General features: G+C 42.7%; 1 protein-coding gene across 1 annotated transcript in view; it reads right to left on the bottom strand.

Moving 5' to 3' along the window:
• Positions 1 to 439: 439 nt before the first annotated feature.
• LOC307216304 (uncharacterized protein) overlaps positions 440 to 19804 on the bottom strand; it is a 128141-nt gene continuing 108776 nt past the window's right edge. Inside the window, exon 2 of the mRNA XM_079976477.1 lies at positions 440 to 1723. Within this exon, the coding sequence (XP_079832603.1) occupies positions 782 to 1723 (942 nt within the window). The 3' untranslated portion in view covers positions 440 to 781. The remainder of the gene's footprint in view (positions 1724 to 19804) is intronic.

Raw genomic sequence — 19804 nt, 5'->3', positions numbered from 1 at the left:
CCATCCTCCATACCGGAAGGGAGCCAAGAGACAGCATAGCAAGCTAAAGCACCCAGTTGGAGCCTCAAGGATTTAAAGAAAACATGCTGTACACGTCAGCAAAGGAGAGCTAAGGTAGTAGCCGCCAGAGGAATGGTGTTGCTCACCTGCCTTCCCAACACTTTACATCACTGCTAGTTACTGAGAGGGAGAAGCAAGGCAGCAGTTTCTCAGTGTGGTATGGATGCAATGATAGGAGCATTCAATTGGCTCCAAAGCTGTGCCCACTCCCCACTGCCTTGACCCTCTCCCTCCTCTTCTCAGTAACTGGCAGCAATGTGTAGGGTTGTAAAGGCAGGTGAGCGACCCCACCCTGCTTGTGCAACCCTACCTGACCTTCTCACATGACCTTCTCACAAGATCTATATAGCAACATATATAACATTGGGCAACAATTTTTTACTTTTTGAATGTTGTCTAGATTTCTACAACTGATTTAAGGTATTTTTGCACTGCTGAATCAGGAAATGGCATCCGTTTCTCTCCATCAGGTCAGGTTTTTGTGCTATGTTGATTCGAAAAAAATCAGATCTTGTGACAAAATCGATTACATTTTTGTGGCATTATCAGCTGATTTTTGTCAACACATATTATCCTAAATATGTTTTTAAGAGAAAAAAATGTTTTTCCAACAACATATATTGATTACCTGATAGAAACATCAATTACTGTAAACTGAATGGTGGGCATTGATAAAGGTAAGTACACGTAAATTGCATGTTGCTTCACCATTTTTCAAACTTCAGGGCTTGAACTTCCGTTTCTTGGAACTCCTGGAATGCTCAGCGGCAGGAAGGTCTCTCTTCAGAGTGCAACAGTAGTCAGCCATCATGACTGCGTCCCAGCAACCCTGATACCTGGTCTCCATCTCTTTCATGTCCTGATGGAATCTCTCCCCCTGCTTGTCACTCATTGAACCCAGGTTCTCAGGAAACCGGTCCATATGTGAAAATAGGTAGTGCATCTTGACGCTCATGTTGCAGCCCAGGTTTCTGAAAGCAGTCAGCATGTTGTTGACAAGTTCTGCGTAGTTTCTGGCCTTATTGTTGCCAAGAAAGTTCTTCACTACCAGAACAAATGCCTTCCACGCTTCCAGTTCCACTTCGTTCATTGAGTTTCTGAACTCTGGATCTCTGATGAGCTGATGGACCTGAGGACCGTCAAAGATGCCAGCTTTCAACTTCTCCATGGTCAATCCTGGAAAAGCCTGGCACAAGTAAGTGAAGCAGTCACCATCCTTGTCCAGAGCCTTGGTGAACTGCTTGATTAAGCCGAGCTTGATGTGCAGCGGTGGGAAGAGTATTCTGTCTCTGTCCACCAGAGGGTCGTTGATGACGTTCCTTTCTTTGTAAGGCACCAATTCCTCCCGCACAGGCCAGTCCTTCTTCGTGTAATGCTGAGCACGGTCCCTACTATCCCACATGCACAGAAAACATGGGTACTTGGTGAAGCCAGACTGTTGTCCCAACAAAAAGTTCACCATCTTCAGGTCAACACAAATAAACCACTTATGCTGATCATAACCAATTTTCTCCAGCACATACTTCACCACTTCATAGTTCTCCTTCAGTGTACTCGAGTGAGCCAGGGCTATAGAGGCAAACTGGTTGCCGTTGTGTAGCAGAACACATTTCAGTGATCGCTTGCTGCTGTCAATGAACAGTCTCCAATCTTTGGGTTCGTACTGTGGCACTCCAAGCTTGAGCAGAAGCTGCACAATATCTGCACAGTACACCAAGTCCTTCTGTTCCGAGAAAAAACGGAGGTACTCTTGATGCCTCACAAGACGAAATTAATCCGTTCCGTGAGGCTCTTCGTATAGCGGTTTTTTCATCTTGCGAAGCAAGCCCATTGACAGCTTAGCGGATTAGCGCTATTAGCGGTTTAGCGGCTTTTAGCGATCAGCTGTTAAGCGGCTTATCAGCGGATCAGCTGATAAGCGGCTTAACGGCTTAGGAAAAGGGGGGGGGAAGGGGGAAAAACCCCGCAGGAACTCGCAAGACATTTTCATCTTGCGAAGCAAGCCCATAGGGAAATTCGTTTTGCGAAGCGCCTCCAAAACGGAAAACCCTTTCGTTTAGCGGGTTTTCCGTCTTGCGAGGCGTTCGTCTTGCGGGGCACCACTGTACTCTTGATGCCTGTTGCGCAAGAAGCTGATGTGAGCACTGTCAGAGAGGAGGTTTTTTTCCTTCAATCTGGATGCCAACAGTTCGGCAGAGTCCTTTGACAAGCTGAGGTTGCGAACTAGATCATTCAACTCCTTTTGGGAAAATGGATGTGGAGCATCATCTTCAAGAACTACTTCTTCTTCTTCTTTGTGTCCTTCAACACTGGAGGCATCTTTGTCACTAATGTCAGGAAGTTCTCCGAAGATAGGCACTGGAATTTCATCACAATGAGCTACAGGACGACGTGCTGATTGAAGATCAGGATACTTGAGGCTGCTCCGGTTCTTTCTGTTGATCCCAGTCACATCAACAGCGCAGAAGTAGCAGTCAGTGACATGGTTTGTCGGCTCCCTCCAAACCATGGGAATTCCAAAGTTCAGACTCCTCTTGCCATTGGTCCACCCATGTAGCATCTCGATGCATGCCTTGCACACCATGTGTGGCGCCCAAGCTTTATCCTGGTCACCAAGTTTAATACCAAAATAAGCATGGTAAGCAACTTTATGCTTTGCCGCACCAATTTATGGGAAATTTTGAGGTTTTATGATTTCAAACTGATCCCTTTTCAACATAATCACCCAGAACTATCGGACCTGAATACTTCTTGTCATTAAAATAATCATTTCCAATCAAAATAATTATTCGACATGGCATTTTACCCCCACCAACTTCTTCTAAAATGCTCCACACAAGTGTACGTATGAACAAAAACATAAAAAATGACATGTGACCATAGCTCAAAAACTTGACCTGATTGAGCAAAACCAATGTGATTTTTGGAATCAGCACATCAGATTCGTCCTAAATCAACTGAAAAAATGCAGACAACAAATTTGTTGTTGACCAGTGTAATGTGGCTCGTGTGTTTCTGACAAGATGTTCTAGGCTTTTATCATCATCATCATCATCATCATCATCATTTATTATTTATACCCCGCCCATTTGGCTGGGTTTCCCCAGCCACTCTGGGCAGCTCCCAACAGAATAATAATAATAATAATAATAATAATAATAATAAAGCGACAAAACATCAAACATCAAAAACTTCCCTAAACAGGGCTGCCTTCAGATGTCTTCTAAAAGTCAGAAAGTTGTTTATTTTGTTGATATCTGGTGGGAGGGCATTCCACAGGGCGGGCACTGCTACTGAGAAGGCCCTCTACCTGGTTCCCTGTAGCTTCATTTCTTGCAGTGAGGGATGCACCAGAAGGCCCTTGGAGCTGGACCTCAGTGTCTAGGCTGAACGATGGGGTGGAGGCGCTCCTTCAGGTATACTGGTCTGAAGTATACTGAAGTTTATGACTCTGTAAACTATTTGGGGCCATTTAAATACTAGAATCCTCGTGCAATCTCAGTGATGTGGGTTTTTGGGGTTTGTTATTGTCAGTTTCTGTTTGAAGGTGAACCTACCTAATCTACACTTTCCAAAACTATGCAGGAACTTAAACACGGTCAGTCCTTTGAAATGTGCAGTTCTCTGAATTTTGCCTTGCATTTCTCCACCTCCATTTTACATGTGAAAAGGGGGAAAGATGCGTTCATCATTTTGTACATTGGGATGCTGCGTGTGGCCAAGCTTATTTTTGTTACCGTTTTAGAATGATAATTACTAAAAACTTCCAGTTGTCATTCCAGATGCTATCAATATTCATCAGGTCCCTCCTGATTCACTGCTTCAGTGTGGCGGCAGATGGTCCCAGGAACAAAGCAATGAAAGTATATGACCCTCCAAAGAGACAACAGAGTTTCTCACAAAAGGTGCCAAGGAGTGCTCTGTGAAAGCCATAATTGTTGTTTCTGAGGACTAAACTGGAGGTTCTCTTTGAAAAATGCACGTTTGTCATGGAAGTGGGAGGGCAGCTGTGGGTACAGGATGGGCACTTAAAAGAAAGGATTGACATGAGGTTGCAAATACCTAACCCCTCCCAAACCCACAGATTCTTCTCTGCAGATTTTAACCAAGGCTAATTACCCTTCTACTGGGCTTACTCCTGATTTTGGAAGTCAACTGAGAAGAGGGGGGAATTAATTCAAAACAGGAAACTCAAAACAGGCATTGGCAGGACTGGCAGACAAGGGAAGGTCAAATACACACCCACCAATTTCCCCTGCGTGCGCATGCCAGAGGATGGTGAATTTGTCCAGTGGCTGAAACAAGAGGGGCATTACTAGTCTACATTGTCCCATGACAACAGTATGTATCATCATCATCCATCTTAACTCACCTGACATGGTATTCCTATCATTATTGCATATGGATGGAGGCCATCTAGGTGCTGGTCGGTGGTGGCAAAGTTCTTCCACGGCCATCATTGCTGCTTGTTTCTGCTGCAGATAAAATGTTTCCCACCTCACTCTTGGAAAGGCATGACTCTGTTAAACCAACATGGTGCTTGCATAGCAGTCTTCCAACATTCAGCTTGTTAATGTTTTTCTTTTAATGTGCAGTTGTTAAATAATGTTATATTTAGCCATCGCGGTGTCTCTTCGAACAGAAAGGTAGGATACCAATACAGTCAATAAATAAGTTTATTAAAAGAATAAATAAATAAATCAAGCATCCTACACTCTTGTTTTATGTCAGATTCATATTTATCACTCCTGTTTCATTAAAAAGCTTTCTTATTTGGTTATGTGAGTGGGAAAGCATTATCTCCCAATCTATTACTTAATTACCTATGTGTTTTTCATCTCCTCTGTAAATTAATCTCCCCCCTCCCCATGAAAACCATTGCTTTCTATAATCACTTTATGTAATAATTTCCCCATTCCCTTTATCATTTCCATTTCTCATCTCCAAAACCATGGTATGCTTGTAATTTTCCATGGCAATAATTGCCTGTTTCAAATGAAAAGGAGATTTTTGAGTGTTTAAAAGGAATCTTTAGACATGTTTTTCACCCATGAGAATTTCCAAGGATGAAGCTGGTGAATTACTCAGTAGTGGAAGAAGATCAGGTTAAAAATAAAAACAGACCAAGGGTACAACCCACAATAGCTTTCCTTTGATTGTGACCACAGTCAAACAGGGGCACTCATACTGAAAGCTGTGCTATTTTCATTCCTGGTAATATTGTGTCTGGATGTGAAATGATTTTAAGCAGTTTGTTGAATTTCCCAGAATCTCCTCTCTCATTAATGGAAGATGGCCCATAGATAACAGACATTAGTTTACAGTTTTTCTTATTCAGTTTGGCATTAGGTTCATCTGGCATGCATTGGAGATGGACTATTAACATTTAAAAGCATTGACTAAATTGGTTTAATCAATACAAACAAGCGCACACATAGCCCCAGGGAAATTTTGGTGCCCGAATCAAATGAACAATTAATATTTATTCCCTCCTACATAGGAGGAGGAAGAGTGTGTTTATTTCACACTTTGCAACAAATCACATCTCTTTAGGGACAACTGATGCATCCACAGCACACTGAAGCCAGAGCTCCTTTGCATGTGAATTGCAAGAAGGGGTCAATGGGTATCACACAGCCAGTGGGAGACTGGCCCCATCCCTAGATTTTTCCGACATTGGTGCAGACTGCAGTGAATAAGTCTACATGTGAGCAACTTGTGTGTAGGCTTCCAGGCTAGTTGGCACTCATGCAGTGGTGCCAATTGCTGCATGTTAGCAGCTTCTCCTGTGGAGGCTTCTTTGCTATGGATCAGGGGTAGAGAACCTTTTCCAGCCTGAGGGCTGTGTTCCCTTGTGGGCAACCTTCCAGGAGCTGCATGCCTGTGGGGGTGGGTGGAGCCAGAGATAAACAGATGCTACTCCTGCGCTTTGTAGAGTAGGCTGCTATCAGGAGCGAGGCAGCAATAAATCACACGAAGTAAGTGAAGTGAACTAATCCAGAATGCGGCAGCTAGACTGGTGAGTGGGAGTGGCCACCGAGACCATCTAACACCAGTCCTGAAAGATCTACATTGGCTCTCAGTATGTTTCCAAGCACAATTCAGAGTGTTGGTGCTGACCTTTAAACGGCCTCAGTCCAGTATACCTGAAGGAGCGTCTCCACCCCCATCGTTCAGCCTGGACACTGAAATCCAGCTCCGAGGGCCTTCTGGTGGTCCCCTTCCTGCGAGAAGTGAGGTTACAGGAAACTAGGCAGAGGGCCTTCTTGGTAGTGGAACACCCTCCCATCAGATGTCAAGGAAATAAGGAACTATCTGACTTTTAGAAGACATTTGAAGGCAGCCCTGTTTAGGGAAGTTTTTAATGTTTGATGTTCTATTGTGCTTTTAATTTTGTTGGGAGCCACCCAGAGTGGCTGGGGAAAACCAGCCAGATGGGAGGGGTGTGAATGAATGAATGAATGAATGAATAGAAGAAACAGGATCTGCTCAGGAGTGCCATGCCTAATGAGTACAGCAACTCTTCTTTGGTAGGTCTTGCACCCATAGGCAGTTGTGGAAACTGAAAGTCTCTGCCTTCCCACAGGTACCTAAGCAATCTGAAACTATACCAGTGTGCCTGCCTTTGCTGCTCCCTCTTCATACATCTCCTGGTCCTGGGAGACCAGGAGGTAGGGGAGCTTTTCACAGCAGGAGGTGGAGACATCCTGGTATCTCTGCTTCTTGACCTCCTGCTCCTGCTTCTGCTTCCACTTCTGTACTGCCACAAACTCTCCCTTCTCAACAAACCCTGTTACCTCTTCAGCTTTGGACACCTCGTCTGCTCCCTGTGACCACTCATCATCATCATCCCAGCACCAATCCCTGGACTACGAACCTTTCTCCCATGGCTTTAAATAATGCCTCTCTAGCAAAGGCATGATAGTCCAAGGGTGGTCATAATATAGCCAAAATCTAAAACAAAAACAAAGACAAAAATTATTACTAACCGAAATGCTCATATCATAGCTGTCAACTTACAGATTTGAAAATAAGGAATCAGCAGCCAAAATAAGGGATTTTCCGGGCACAGGTATGTTCAATTTCTGAGCCCCTCCGAGCCAAAGGCAGAAAGCCCAGCCAGCAGCCAAACGAAGCCTCATCAATAAGGGACAGCACCGGGACATGGCACTGGGATAAGGGACTGCCCCACCAAATAAGGGACGCTTGACAGCTATGGCTCATATTGTTGGGTTGTGGTAATGAGGAACACAAAAACCAACAATACAGATCTCTAGGAGGAGTAGAATTGCAGTGCATCTTAGATTTTAAGAACAGAATGGGAGCATCCACAATATCAACAAATTCTCCTTGAATTTTTGGGAGAAGTATGGAAAGTATGAGAAAAAGCATGTCTTTTATTGTTATTTCTATAGAAAATGCTCTTCAGGGGTTGTTGTTTTCTCTGCCAGCCTAATGGATCCACTTCTTGCCCCAAAGGAACATTTCAGCATATCCACAGTTGGAGATCTCTCTTGCATGTTTCTTCCAAGGACAGAAAAACAACTTTCTTTCTTGCATTCATCCATCGCAATTATGGCACCACTCCTGAGATGAAATATTCTGCTTCGTTTCAAGTCGAGGATGAGCCATCCAACTGCGACTTCTTTCAAGACGCTATTGTGCTACCACATGAAGTCAGTGTCAATTGATTGTTCCTTTCAGGACACTTTGATCGCTGCTGAGATGTATGAACGTGGCCATCAACTCCCAGGTTTGTGGTTAAAATGTAAGAGAAATTGCTGCTGTCCGTCACCAAACAAGGCAGTGGAGGCAATAACATCAGGTAGAGAAAAAGGGGACACAACAGTGGAAAGAGTGTCTTTCTATCCTGCTTAAAAGGTGCAGTTAGACTGTGAAGTCTATGAGAGGCAGACTGACCTTGTCGCGAAATTCCTCGCGGCGCTTTCAGCAGAAACGCTCAGAGTCCCAGGTTTTTCCCAGTGCAGTCTTTTTAATGTGAGCTATATACAGGTATTTACAAAAAACAGTCCAAGCAGAGTACCTGCTCCTTAAGGCAAACGAATACTCTCCACACAGCATCACCACACCACAGCACAACCACCACAGCAACCACACCCACTGTTAAACAGGCTTTCCTTTTTAAAACAGGTGATAGCCAATCACATTAATCACACACTCCTGCTGAGTCACTCTGACCCAGCACTTCACAGAGTATTGCATCATCCTGTTGAAGCCTGCAGACTTATTCAGTATCCTGCGAATCCCAACACTCCTCCTTAAGTCAAAGGCTTGAGACCTAATAATTCTCTTAAGTCTCGAAATTTAGGAGCATCCAAACATTTTGTATACAAATCTGCCACATTACATTTTGTGTTACAGTGCTGTACCTTTAACACATTTCTTTTCAAAGCATTTTTCACATTTCCGTATCTTATAGCTATATGTTTACTTTTGCTCTTAAAGTTCTGTTGGTTAGCAAGCTGTTGTGCAGCCATGTTGTCACTTAGCACAGTGACTGGCATTTCAGAAGGTATTCCAAGTTCTTTTGTTAGACAAGCAAACCACTCTATTTGTGACACACATTTGCTTATGGCTGAGTACTCTGCTTCACAAGTACTTGTGGCAACAAATGTTTGTTTCTGGGATTTCCACTGAACCAGGGCATTTCCAATATATATGGCATATCCAGTGGTAGACTTTCCATTTTCTCTGTCCCCCCAACTGGCATCAGTGTATGCATACACTTGCTGATCATATCCTGTATCCAGCACCAGTTTGTAATCTTTTGTGCCTTTCAGATACCTTAGGATTCTTTTAAGTGCTACCCAATCTCTCTGAGCCGGGTCTGCACTTCTTTGGCTTAACATGTGCACTGCCAATGTTATGTCGGGTCTTGTCCAACAACTTATATATAACAGAGAACCCAACAGAGAATGAAACGCTGTTGCATTCTCACATTTTTGCCCTTCTGGTTCATTTTTGTACTGGGTAGTTATGGGAGTGTCAACCTCATTTGCCCTCTCCATTCCATATGTCTTCAGTAACTTTTCAATTTTTTCCTTCTGACTCAGAGAGTAGACGCCCTCTTCATTTCTCTGAACCTCTACTCCTAAGTAATTCTGAATCTCTCCCAAATGCTTCAGTTTGTATTTGTTACCTAGGCTGTTTATAAACCAAGACACTTGCTTTTGTGCAGTTGTTATTAGACAGATATCGTCAACATACAAAAGTAAATAACAAACACTTCCTTGCACCATTGCTGAATATAAACAGGAATCAGCCAGGCTTTGTTTGAATCCCATCTTTTTCAAAGTTGTGTCTATGCATTCATGCCATAGACATGCACTTTGGTGTAAACCGTATAGTGCCCTTTGCAGTTTTAACACCATGCTGTCTTTTTCCAGCTCATAACCTGGTATTTGCTGTAAATACACCTCGGTGTCAATAGGAGCATTTAAATATGCTGAGGCAACATCAAAATGATTAACTTTTAACCCTCTCAGACTTGCCATTGCTAAAACTGATTTTTACTGTTTCAGCCTTTGCTGTTGGGGCAAACACTTCATCATAATGTATCATTTTTCTTTGTGTAAAGCCCCTTGCAACCAACCTGGCTTTCCTCTGACAACTACCATCAGCCAGCTTTTTCACTTTAAAAACCCACTTACAGCTTATGGGCTTTTTACCTTCAGGCAATTCTGTAGGTACAAACACATTGTTGTTTAGCAGAGAGTTATACTCTGCCTGCATTGCCTCACAAGAACAATTAGCTTTTGGGTAATCATGGCACCCCAGATTACATTGTGTGTCAAATTTCATCTTTATATCTACTGAGAAATACCTTAAATCCCATTGAGTGTATGAGGTCTGTGTGTAGATATATGTAGATATACATATCTATCAGTCAAAATGTCTGTGCCCTTAAGGATTATTTCTTAATTAACATCTGACTCATTAGAGCTTCATCTTCTAAATATAATTTTAAAAGGAAACAAAAAGGGCAACTTGATGTGCTAATTTCTTTCTCTTTGTGTTGGACTGAAGGGGGGGGGGCAAAAACACATGACAGGACTGGCAACATTTGAAGCACATCACCATAAACAAGTATGCCTTATCACCCATTCTCTCCATTATTTCTCCCTTTTAATGCATTTCCTCCTTAACATATTGAATTATTCATCACAAATTGGATACTTCATTCCTAGAATTTGCAGTGCTAGTATGGAGAAGAATTCACCATGATCCTGTCCTTTTTATAAACAGATACAAAAAATTAACTGTTTGAGGTTGCTGTTTCATTTTCCTTTTACAGGTGTGTGGCGTGGAAGAGGGGACTGCCAGGGCAATCTCCCCAGGAGCATGTTTGTTTGGGGTAGGGGGCGGGACACTGCTCACGTCAAACTCCCTGGGTCAGCCCTGCAGCTCTTTGCAAGGCTGGGATCTGATCTGATTAAAAAATGCAAAACCAAACTGAACCATTTCCTCATAAGTCACAACAAAATATAAAATAAAGATACAATAAACAAACAAACAAACAAACAGCAGCAGTAACCTCCCCTCGGACAATACCCCAGCCCAAGAGTCTGTTCAGCAGTCTCAGCTTTTGTAGCTGGAGTCAGTCAAGGTCCTACCCTCTCAGGCCAAGTGGGAAAAGACCTGCAAGGCAGGGAGCCTCAGAGGAGGAGGTGGCAATGTATCAGGACGGGGAGGAAGAAAAGGAATGTGAATGGTAGGTAGACCCCTAAAATTGTGTCTTTGGCTGCAATTCTAAACAAAGGTAAGCGCCACTGAACCTACTTCTGAGTAAACATGTATAGTATCAGGCTGTTGTGTTGGGCGCAGGATGACTTTGTACGTTTTACATTCACTGTTTTTCACCATGTTTCTCCAGCTTGGTTGTTTTTTTTGCTCTTTAAAGTGAAAGAAGGACAATTAAGGAGTTGATTTCTGAGTGGGTAGCAAGTGCATGGTGACCGATCAAGTCCTAGCTGCTGCTGCGTCAGTGCAATTATGCAGCATCTGGTTTATGAGATATGAGACTATCATTTCAACGATTACCAGAGTTATTACCTTGGCAATAAAACAGAAATGCACCTGTGCTTGATATAACTGTACATCTCTACTGCCTTCATTGTTTTTTTCCTAAAAAGAGAGAGATACTTTTGGGAACAGTTTAGTTTACTGAGATACATGGGGGGGGGGGAATGCAGCACAATTCGAAAGTTCTTTACACAGTGTGTGTTGATCACGTATTCCAACCCCCACCAGCTGACCAAGCACGAAACTTTCTATTTGATTCCTCCCTGTCCTTTGCGCCTTATATTTACTCTTCCACTGAGCATTTTCCCTTCACAACATTGTGAGAATCCACCCTTTCATTCTGTCCCTTCAGCCAGAACTTTGGTTTGGATCCTGATCATTCCCTAACTGAACTACTGCAGTCTTCTCTTTGGCCTCCTCTCATTACACCTCAGGCCATCAGCTTAACCTGTCAAAATTTGGGTCTAGCTTTATGACAGGCTTCTGCGGGGTGTGTGTCTGCTGTCTGTGTCACTAATGGAACAAGTATTTCAGAATTAAGGGCCTGCTGTGTCCTGATCGGCTTGTGAAGTTAGTTGAATGGACGGGAGTCAGTTGACTCTCTTGAGGGTCAAACTGCAGCCTAGAAAATGCCCTTGATCAATAAGGCCAGTGTAGTGTAGTGGTTAAGAGCGGTAGACTCGTAATCTGGGAAACCAGGTTCGCGTCTCTGCTCCTCCACATGCAGCTGCTGGGTGACCTTGGGCTAGTCACACTTCTTTGAAGTCTCTCAGCCCCACTCACCTCACAGAGTGTTTGTTGTAGGGGAGGAAGGGAAAGGAGAATGTTAGCCACTTTGAAACTCCTTCGGCTAGTGATAAAGCGGGATATCAAATCCAAACTCCTCCTCCTCCTCCTCCTCCTCCTCCTTTGGAACTTTGGTGGCACAAGAAATTAGAAGACCTGGAATAAAATTCTCTGTCAAAGTGTTACATTTGCAGATACCACATGATGACCCTCTTAGATTCCAACACTGTGTTTCCCAGTCCTTTCGCAAACAGCCCAAACTCCATAGCCTTGCCTTCAAAGATTCTCATGGGTATGTTCTACCCTACCTTTCTGCCTTTATTTCCTGTTATCCCCTAGGTTAGGACCTTCAGTTCTCAAGCTCTACCATCCTCAGCTAACCAAATGCCCCCCTGCTTCTGTAAATGAATCATTCTCCCTTGCTGCCCCATATGTCTAGAATTTCCACCCAGGACTGCTATGCATGCACACACAGAGTTCCCAAGCAAAGCCTTTTAATAATAAACCCATTTATTGGTACTCTCACAGGTTGATAGACTCTGGTGTTTCTTGCAAGACCACTGGTTCTAGTCTGTTTTTTTGTTTGTTTGTTGTTGTTTTTTAAACGATAGATACCCACCCAACCTTCTGGAGAAGATTCAGGGAATGCGTAAGGGGCATAGGGGAGTGGTAAGGGCATCCAAGTTACATTGCTAAAAGTCATTGCACTCGCATAACTCCTTAGTTGAATACCGCCCAATGCTTCCTGCTGCCTGTCAGGTGAGCTTTGCATTCACTTGAATTTTTATAAACTGTACCCCTTTAGGATAATGCTCAAAGCTGGGGGAAGACCAAGAGCATGAGTGCTGAATGGAGCTGAAATTTTTCACAACACAGCTTTGAGGCACTGGTATATTAGATGAAATAAGGACGAGCAGCCAGACCTTGATAAATCAGTTTCTCTTGCTAGCATTTTCACAACTGCACTGGTGTAAAAGTAGGTTACAATGTAAACCCAGAAATGATATTATTCTTAGGTGCCTGTGACTGCTTGCTCCTTGCTTTATACAACCAAGACATTAGGAAGAGCTTTCTGTTGGAAAGGGCTGTTTGACAGTGGAATGGATGGAAAGAAGGTGGTGGACTCCCCTTCACTGAAGGTTTTTAAATTGAGGTTATATTCTTTTGCTCTGGTTTCTGCATTGCAAGGGGTTGGATGAGAGGACCCTTGAAGTCCTTTGCAGTAAATTCTTGAGTGCAGAAAGTGTGGGCAGACAGAGGACTACACTCTGTTGTGACTGAATCTCCCTTCCCCAGGCAGCAAACAACCCAGGGTGGCTTTAAGGTTGTTGTCACACCCAGTCTTTTACAAGACCCAATACTTATCAAAAGGCCTGTTTTTATCACAGTCTTCTAGGAAACCATAATGCTATTTATACATTTCATGAAGTCCATCTTTTCTAATTAGAAGACCTCAGAAGAGGTATGTGCTTTCAGGGATTTTTTGCACCACACTTTCATAGTCTTCCCCAGAAAATCTAGGCTAGCCATAATCAAGTACACAAATCATTGATCTTCTTATCTAAAATCAGGTCATTGAATGAACATAATTTACAGGCAATGGTTTTGGGAGGTTTTTTGTGTGTGTCATAGGCTGTAAATCTTCCACAGATGTGATCTATTCATCTAGTTAAACTAAAAGAGCACTTGTCATTCTGATTTACAGTCTCTCTTACATAAGCACTATAACTGTATCTCCCACAAATACACTCAGTAAAGCCAAGCGGGTGCCTAATTTCCTTGGCAGAGAAATAGCAGTCTTGCACAGTTAGATACTGGCTTGCAAGGCAGATTTCCCAAAGGCCTTAAAGAAACCTTTCTTCGAGGAAAAGGGGATCCAGGGTCCATTGGAAATAATTATCAAAATGGCCTGATTTCCTCCACTGCCCAATATCCCATCCTCAAGTAGAAAAACATAATCTTATGGCCACAACTGAATAGCTTGTGGCACCTTCCTTGAAAACAGGAGAGACCCACCTGTTGTTTGGTCTTTCCTCTTTTCCCTGAAAGTTCATGAATTGAACACACTGCCAGCATAGTGACAATGTCAGCATATTTTCCTGCTGGGGATATACCGTTAAATTGTCCTAGTAAAACTGGGGCATCCCATTTTTTCTTACGGGGAGCACAGTGACCATTTTGGGTGCTATGATCTCATGCTATTTCATGCCGCAATCTCCCTCAAAAGTTCAGAGGGGGAGCTGTGATACTGTGCAGCACCTCAGACTGCATGTTTGAGGGCGCCTTGCCCCAAAAATGTTTTTTTCAGGGGGAAGTCTCAGCATGAAATAGTGTGAGATCATGGCACCCCAAATGGCCACTGTGCTCCCATAAGAAAAAAATAAATGAGAAACTGGCATTCTGGAAGATGGCATCCCAGTTTTTCCCTTCAGCATGTTGGAGGGTATGTGGGGATTGTAGAGGCTGAATTATAATCCTTGCTGTCATCTGTCTGCTTTCTTAGCTCATGTATACTAAGCTATGGATAGCTTTAACTAAAAAAAATAAAAACACTAGTAAGTTGCCTAAACCTGGGTTTTGCCAAAAAGAAAAAGTGAATGGTGAAGAAGAACTGTCTTCAACAAGCTACCTCTGCCACCTGCTACTCAAGCCTTTCCCCCAAAATGTTATTAGGCTGGCAGGTCAAGACCTTTTAAGTGGTGGCTTGATTAGTGCTGGCATTTAAGAGAACATTCCAAGTTGTGTGTGATTAATATGCAATTTACTATATTTCTGGTTGTGTTTTTTTAATGCTTTATATATATTTTTTATTTTTAGACCATGTTGTAAAATCAAGGTATCCTGAAAGGCCAGCTAGAAATTCATTAAATAAATGGAAGTAAGAAAACAATGAAAGTTTCCATTTTCATCGCATGCGTGCGCACACACAAAAGCACTTATCTTAAAGGACAGGACAGAACTGTTTTTTTCTTCCAGAACTGAGGAGGACTGACAAAAAGGTATTAGAATATCTCGCATTACCTCCACCACTCTCCACAGCCCCTGCCTGCCTTTATTGTGTTGCTGTGGTAACTCTTCCTACAGAACTAAAATTCATTGAAACACACCCCAAAATGGCACTATTTAAACAAAGATATTGAAAACATTTTAGCCTGAAGCCTTGTGAAATAACATCTAGCATTACTTAAGTGTTCAACGTCTGTTTTTAAAGTCCTCCATTTTGTTTAACAAGTGAAAAGCTTTTGATATAAATCAGAAATGTGTATAATGATCCAAGCCAGTGTGGTTTCTCTTCCCTCCAAATAAGGCAAGTTTGCTCTGCTCTCCTCCAGTCGCTTGCAAAGTGTGATATTTTGTATGTAAGATGGACTTCGTTCTTGACTTCTGGTGAATGCAGAAAACATTGGTCTGTCCCAAAGATATTGGCCTGTTCTCTTTGATAGCAGGGGGGAAAGGAATGCTTAAGACAGACAGGCAAGGGAAGAGAGTCAGATAGCTCAATAGCTTTGCTAGTGAGAGGCACCACAATGAGTCCGGCTAGTGCAGTGGGGCTTCCCTCTCTCCTCCCTAATGTATCCCCCAAATTGGCTCAAGGGGGTTTCAGAGAGGGGAGGGGAGATGGTTCCATCTAGCAAGCAGAAATGTTTTCAGTGGCTGAATAATTCTATCTGCACACCATTGCCATATGTGGGTGTGCCACTGGTTGTCTTTGGTGTTGGTGTTGGAATCAGCCAGATCTGATTTGTTTGACCAAAAACTAGGGATGGGGGAGAAAATCCATTCTGTTTGTATTTTTAATGAGCCGATGCACAAGCCAAAACAGTTGTCCTTCAAAATTTGCAGTTCCCCAGCCAAGCAATGTGCCCCAAAATGCGTTAGACAGTCATACCTTGATTCGTGAACGCCTTCTGAGTTGAACGCTTTGGCTCCCAAACACTGTAAACCCAGAAATGAGTTTTTTTGAACATTTTTTGGAACCTGAACATCCAATGCGGCTTCCGATTGGGGGCCAGGGTGAAAGCCTCTTATATACCTGCTGGGATTGACAAGGCATCTGACCCTCACCTGAATCTCATAGCTCTCCTGATGAATGATTTGGTCTGCAGCCATTATGTGGAAATAAAGGATGAGATAGCCTACCAGATACCAGGCGCTCTACTATTCAAATTAGGCCCCAGTGCTTTTCTTACCATCCCTTCTCAATGAATTAATCAATTTTAATCTAGCATGTAAATTCTCAAAACTTCCGAGGACTTCTGGGTTGGTGCCTCCGGTAATGGCGGAATTCCTCTGATCGGGAGGAATTTGCCCCGTGGGAATTTGGGTCTGGCCGTCACGGCGAAGGCGGGGACCCGCAAAAAATCACAGGCGGGAGAAGCCTGTGAGCGTGGGATTCAGCGGGCACCTTTTGCGCCTCCCCTACTCACGGGAAACCCGGTTTCGGGGGTCCGGAGCGACGTGGGGTGAGCGGCGCAGTGCTTCGAATCGTCTGCTTCTTCCACGGAGCGAAGCCGCATAGCTGTTGCTGGAGAGCGCTGACTTTTTCCTGTGGACAATTTGATTTTAAAGTAATTACCTGTGAGTAGAGCTGAAGCAGGAGAATTGGATTTTTAAACGTTTAATTTGGTATCGTAACGGGGAGGTTCAACACAGGAAGTCCGCCTTCCCCTTTTGTAAATAGACTGAAGCATTGAGGCTGCAAGCTGAAGCCTTGGAAAGCCTATTGTAAAGGACTAAATTTCCATCGGTAAAGAACATAAACCCGCCCCCCTTGGAGGCAGGAGAAGGGGGGGAGTTGTGAACTGAATATGCCTGCGGGAGAGAGCGAAAAGAGTTAAAATACCGCCGCTCAGACCCTGGAAACGGGCTGCTAGCAGGACTGACGTTCTTTGGAAGGCTCACTGACAGCGATTAGAACGTTCGTTGACAGCTAGCTAATAAGTGAAATATATTGTTTCTACTGTCTCCGTCTGCTTTTAAAAAGGAGTAAAAGTAACTGAAAATAGAAACTAACTTCATTGTTTGAGCTGTGTTTAAAAGAGGACATTATTGACTAATATAAACAGAAACTGTTTCCCCCTAGAGGAAGCTTTTGAAACTGTTACAAGAGCTGGGCTAGGGAATTTCCAGCTGCAAGATAAAAAGCTGTGAGACTCTGGGACTGACCTTGAATTGGTTAAATGTTATGGCAAACGGAAAGGAAAAAACGGACTAATCAATTCCTGAAAAAACATTAAGGTCTGGGAGGACTTGGCAGCAATCTAGGAGAGCCTCAATATCAGGCCCCCCTGCTTTTTCCACTATTGCTTTTGTAACAGTATATTTAAAATCAAGAGGAATGTCGACAGAAGAGGCCTTAGTGGTTGCATTAAGTAAGATAAGTGATTCACTGGAACAGCTTAACAAGAAAATAGATATGACAAATTGGAAAGTGGACGCTGCAACTATTAAAATTGACTTAAATACAGAAAGTATAAATAATCTGGGACAAAAGGTAAATATCAACACAGAAACAATCAAGAAATTGATACAGGAATCTACTTTGATACGGCAGACTGCGGAGGAAGCTAGGGAGAAAGCTGCTGCTGCTGAATGTAAAGTAACACAATTGGTGAGAGAGAGAGTCCCAGCCTTACAGAGGCAACTTGATGACCATAAGTTGACGTTTGCTATGATTGAATTTAAAGAAAAACAGATGAATTTGAGGATCAGAGCCCTACCTGAATTGGAGAAGGAAAGTTTGATAGACTTCTTCACACAGGAATTTGCTGATTTTGGGGACTTGGATCTGGGTCAAGAAGAGTTTAAAACTGTGAGGGCCTTCAGATTTGGAAGAGGAGGGAAAAAAGAGAAGAACAGAATAAGAGACTGTTGGCACTACCAGAAGGACCTAGAAGTACAACAGCCAAGAGTGGAAATTTTTAAAGACGTCCTGAAATACCTTTTGGATCTTAGGTCTAACTACGGAGATTTGGTTGCCCTGCTGAGAAGGAATAAAATCATCTTTAGGTGGGAGTTTCCTCAAGGTCTATTCTTCAGCTTTAAAGGAAGGAAAATAAAAATAAGATCAGTAGAAGACAAAGTAAAGTTTTTGTATAAATACGAAGAAGATTTGCAGAAGGGACTTGGAAAAGAGCTAAGAGCATCGGACAGAAGATCACCAGGTTGATGGACTATATGGAATTGGCGGAAATGACTGGCAGAATCCGAGCCCAGGGAGAAGAGTCGGTGGAAGAAGATTGGAAAAAAGTTTAAAGACTATTTATAGAAATATTGTAAAATTAATGAATGTTAGAAAAATGTTGGAATGAAGTTATATGGCTTTAGTAGAAATGTTATAAGGAATTAGGTATAAATAGATTATTAGAGTATTAAAGGAAAAATAAGGTTAGAATATGTTAAGATAATTATAGGACAGAAAATAGAGGAAGGTGGAAAGGAATTGCTGAAACAATTAATAGAAGTGGAATACAAAAAGGGAGGTGTGAGGAGGTCGTTGAAACAAGTGAATGAAAGATAAGATACTGAAATTGTATGATGTGTGCTAAACTGTTTTTGTTTTGTTTTGTTTAGTTTATTGTGTTAGTGTTGTGTAATTTTTTTATATTGTATTGTATTGTCTTTTCCCCCCTTTTTTTCTTTCTTTTTTGTAGTGTTTAAAAGTAATAAATATTATTTTTTTAAAAAATAAATTCTCAAAACTTCCTTATTTGTTAATTTGAACAAGTAAACTACTGCTCTCACTTCATTACAAACAGTATTTCTACCTGCAACATACTTGAGCAAACCTGCTCCTCTTCCTTTTTTGTTGCCATTTGCAACTGTGGCTGCCTCTGATTAGTTGAGAACTAATGAGGTGTAGTGGTTAGGAGTGGTAGACTCGTAATCTGGTGAACCGGGTTCGCATCCCCACTCCTCCACATGCAGCTGCTGGGTGACCTTGGGCTAGTCAAACTACTCTGAAGTCTCTCAGCACCACCCACCTCACAGGGTGTTGTTGTGGGGGAGGAAGGGAAAGGAGATTGTGAGTCGCTTTGAGACTCCTTAGGGTAGTGATAAAGCAGGATGTCAAATCCAAACTCCTCCTCCTCCTCTTCTTCTTATCATTTAACTCTTTGGGGGGGGGGAATTAGCATCACACATTATGTGCATGGAAGCTGCCAACTCAATTAGCCAACTAGAAGGGTTACTGTTAATAGCACCAGTTTTCCTATAACTTGATATTGCTAGATAGTTCTGATGAACTGCAAAAGCATTTTTAGTTCTTTCTGATGCCACCCTGGAACTTTTCTTTATTAGTGCCACTTTGTTTTGTACGATTCCTTGCAAATGAAGGAAAACAACTTTTCTGTTTGTATATGTTGATAATATGATTTTGATTACTGAGAACAAACAAGATTGTACAAAAACAAGATTGGGCGCAGGCCTGGCCAGGACATAGGCATGACACAATATGACAAAGGTGACCTGTGTGCCCACTTGCTTGATTAACAGTTGTTGGGAACTTCAAGGTCCCTGCTCTCCCTTCTTATTTTCTTTATACTGGACCTGGAGACTCCAATACAGTGGTACCTTGGTTTACGAACTTAATCCGTTCCGGAAGTCTGTTCTTAAACCAAAGCATTCTTAAACCAAGGTGTGCTTTCCCATAGAAAGTAATGCAAAATGGATTCATCTGTTCCAAACCATGAAATACAACCCCTAAAACAGCAATTTAACATGAATTTTACTATCTAGCGAGACCATTGATCCATAAAATGAAAGCAATAGACCAGGCTGCAATCTACTACCCAGTATAAAGGGGGCGGGGAAGGAAGGCAAAAGTTCTCTCTCTGAGGAGCCAGTTGGCTTCTCCCTCCCCCCCCCAACCAGCCTTTCAGGATCCCTCCCCACACACACCCAGCGCCCCTTCCTC

The sequence above is a fragment of the Podarcis cretensis genome (assembly GCF_951804945.1).
Source record: "Podarcis cretensis genome assembly, chromosome: 5".
Taxonomy (NCBI): domain Eukaryota; kingdom Metazoa; phylum Chordata; class Lepidosauria; order Squamata; family Lacertidae; genus Podarcis; species Podarcis cretensis.
Note: the sequence above shows the minus strand (reverse complement) of the source record. Positions and strands in the feature narration are given on the sequence as shown.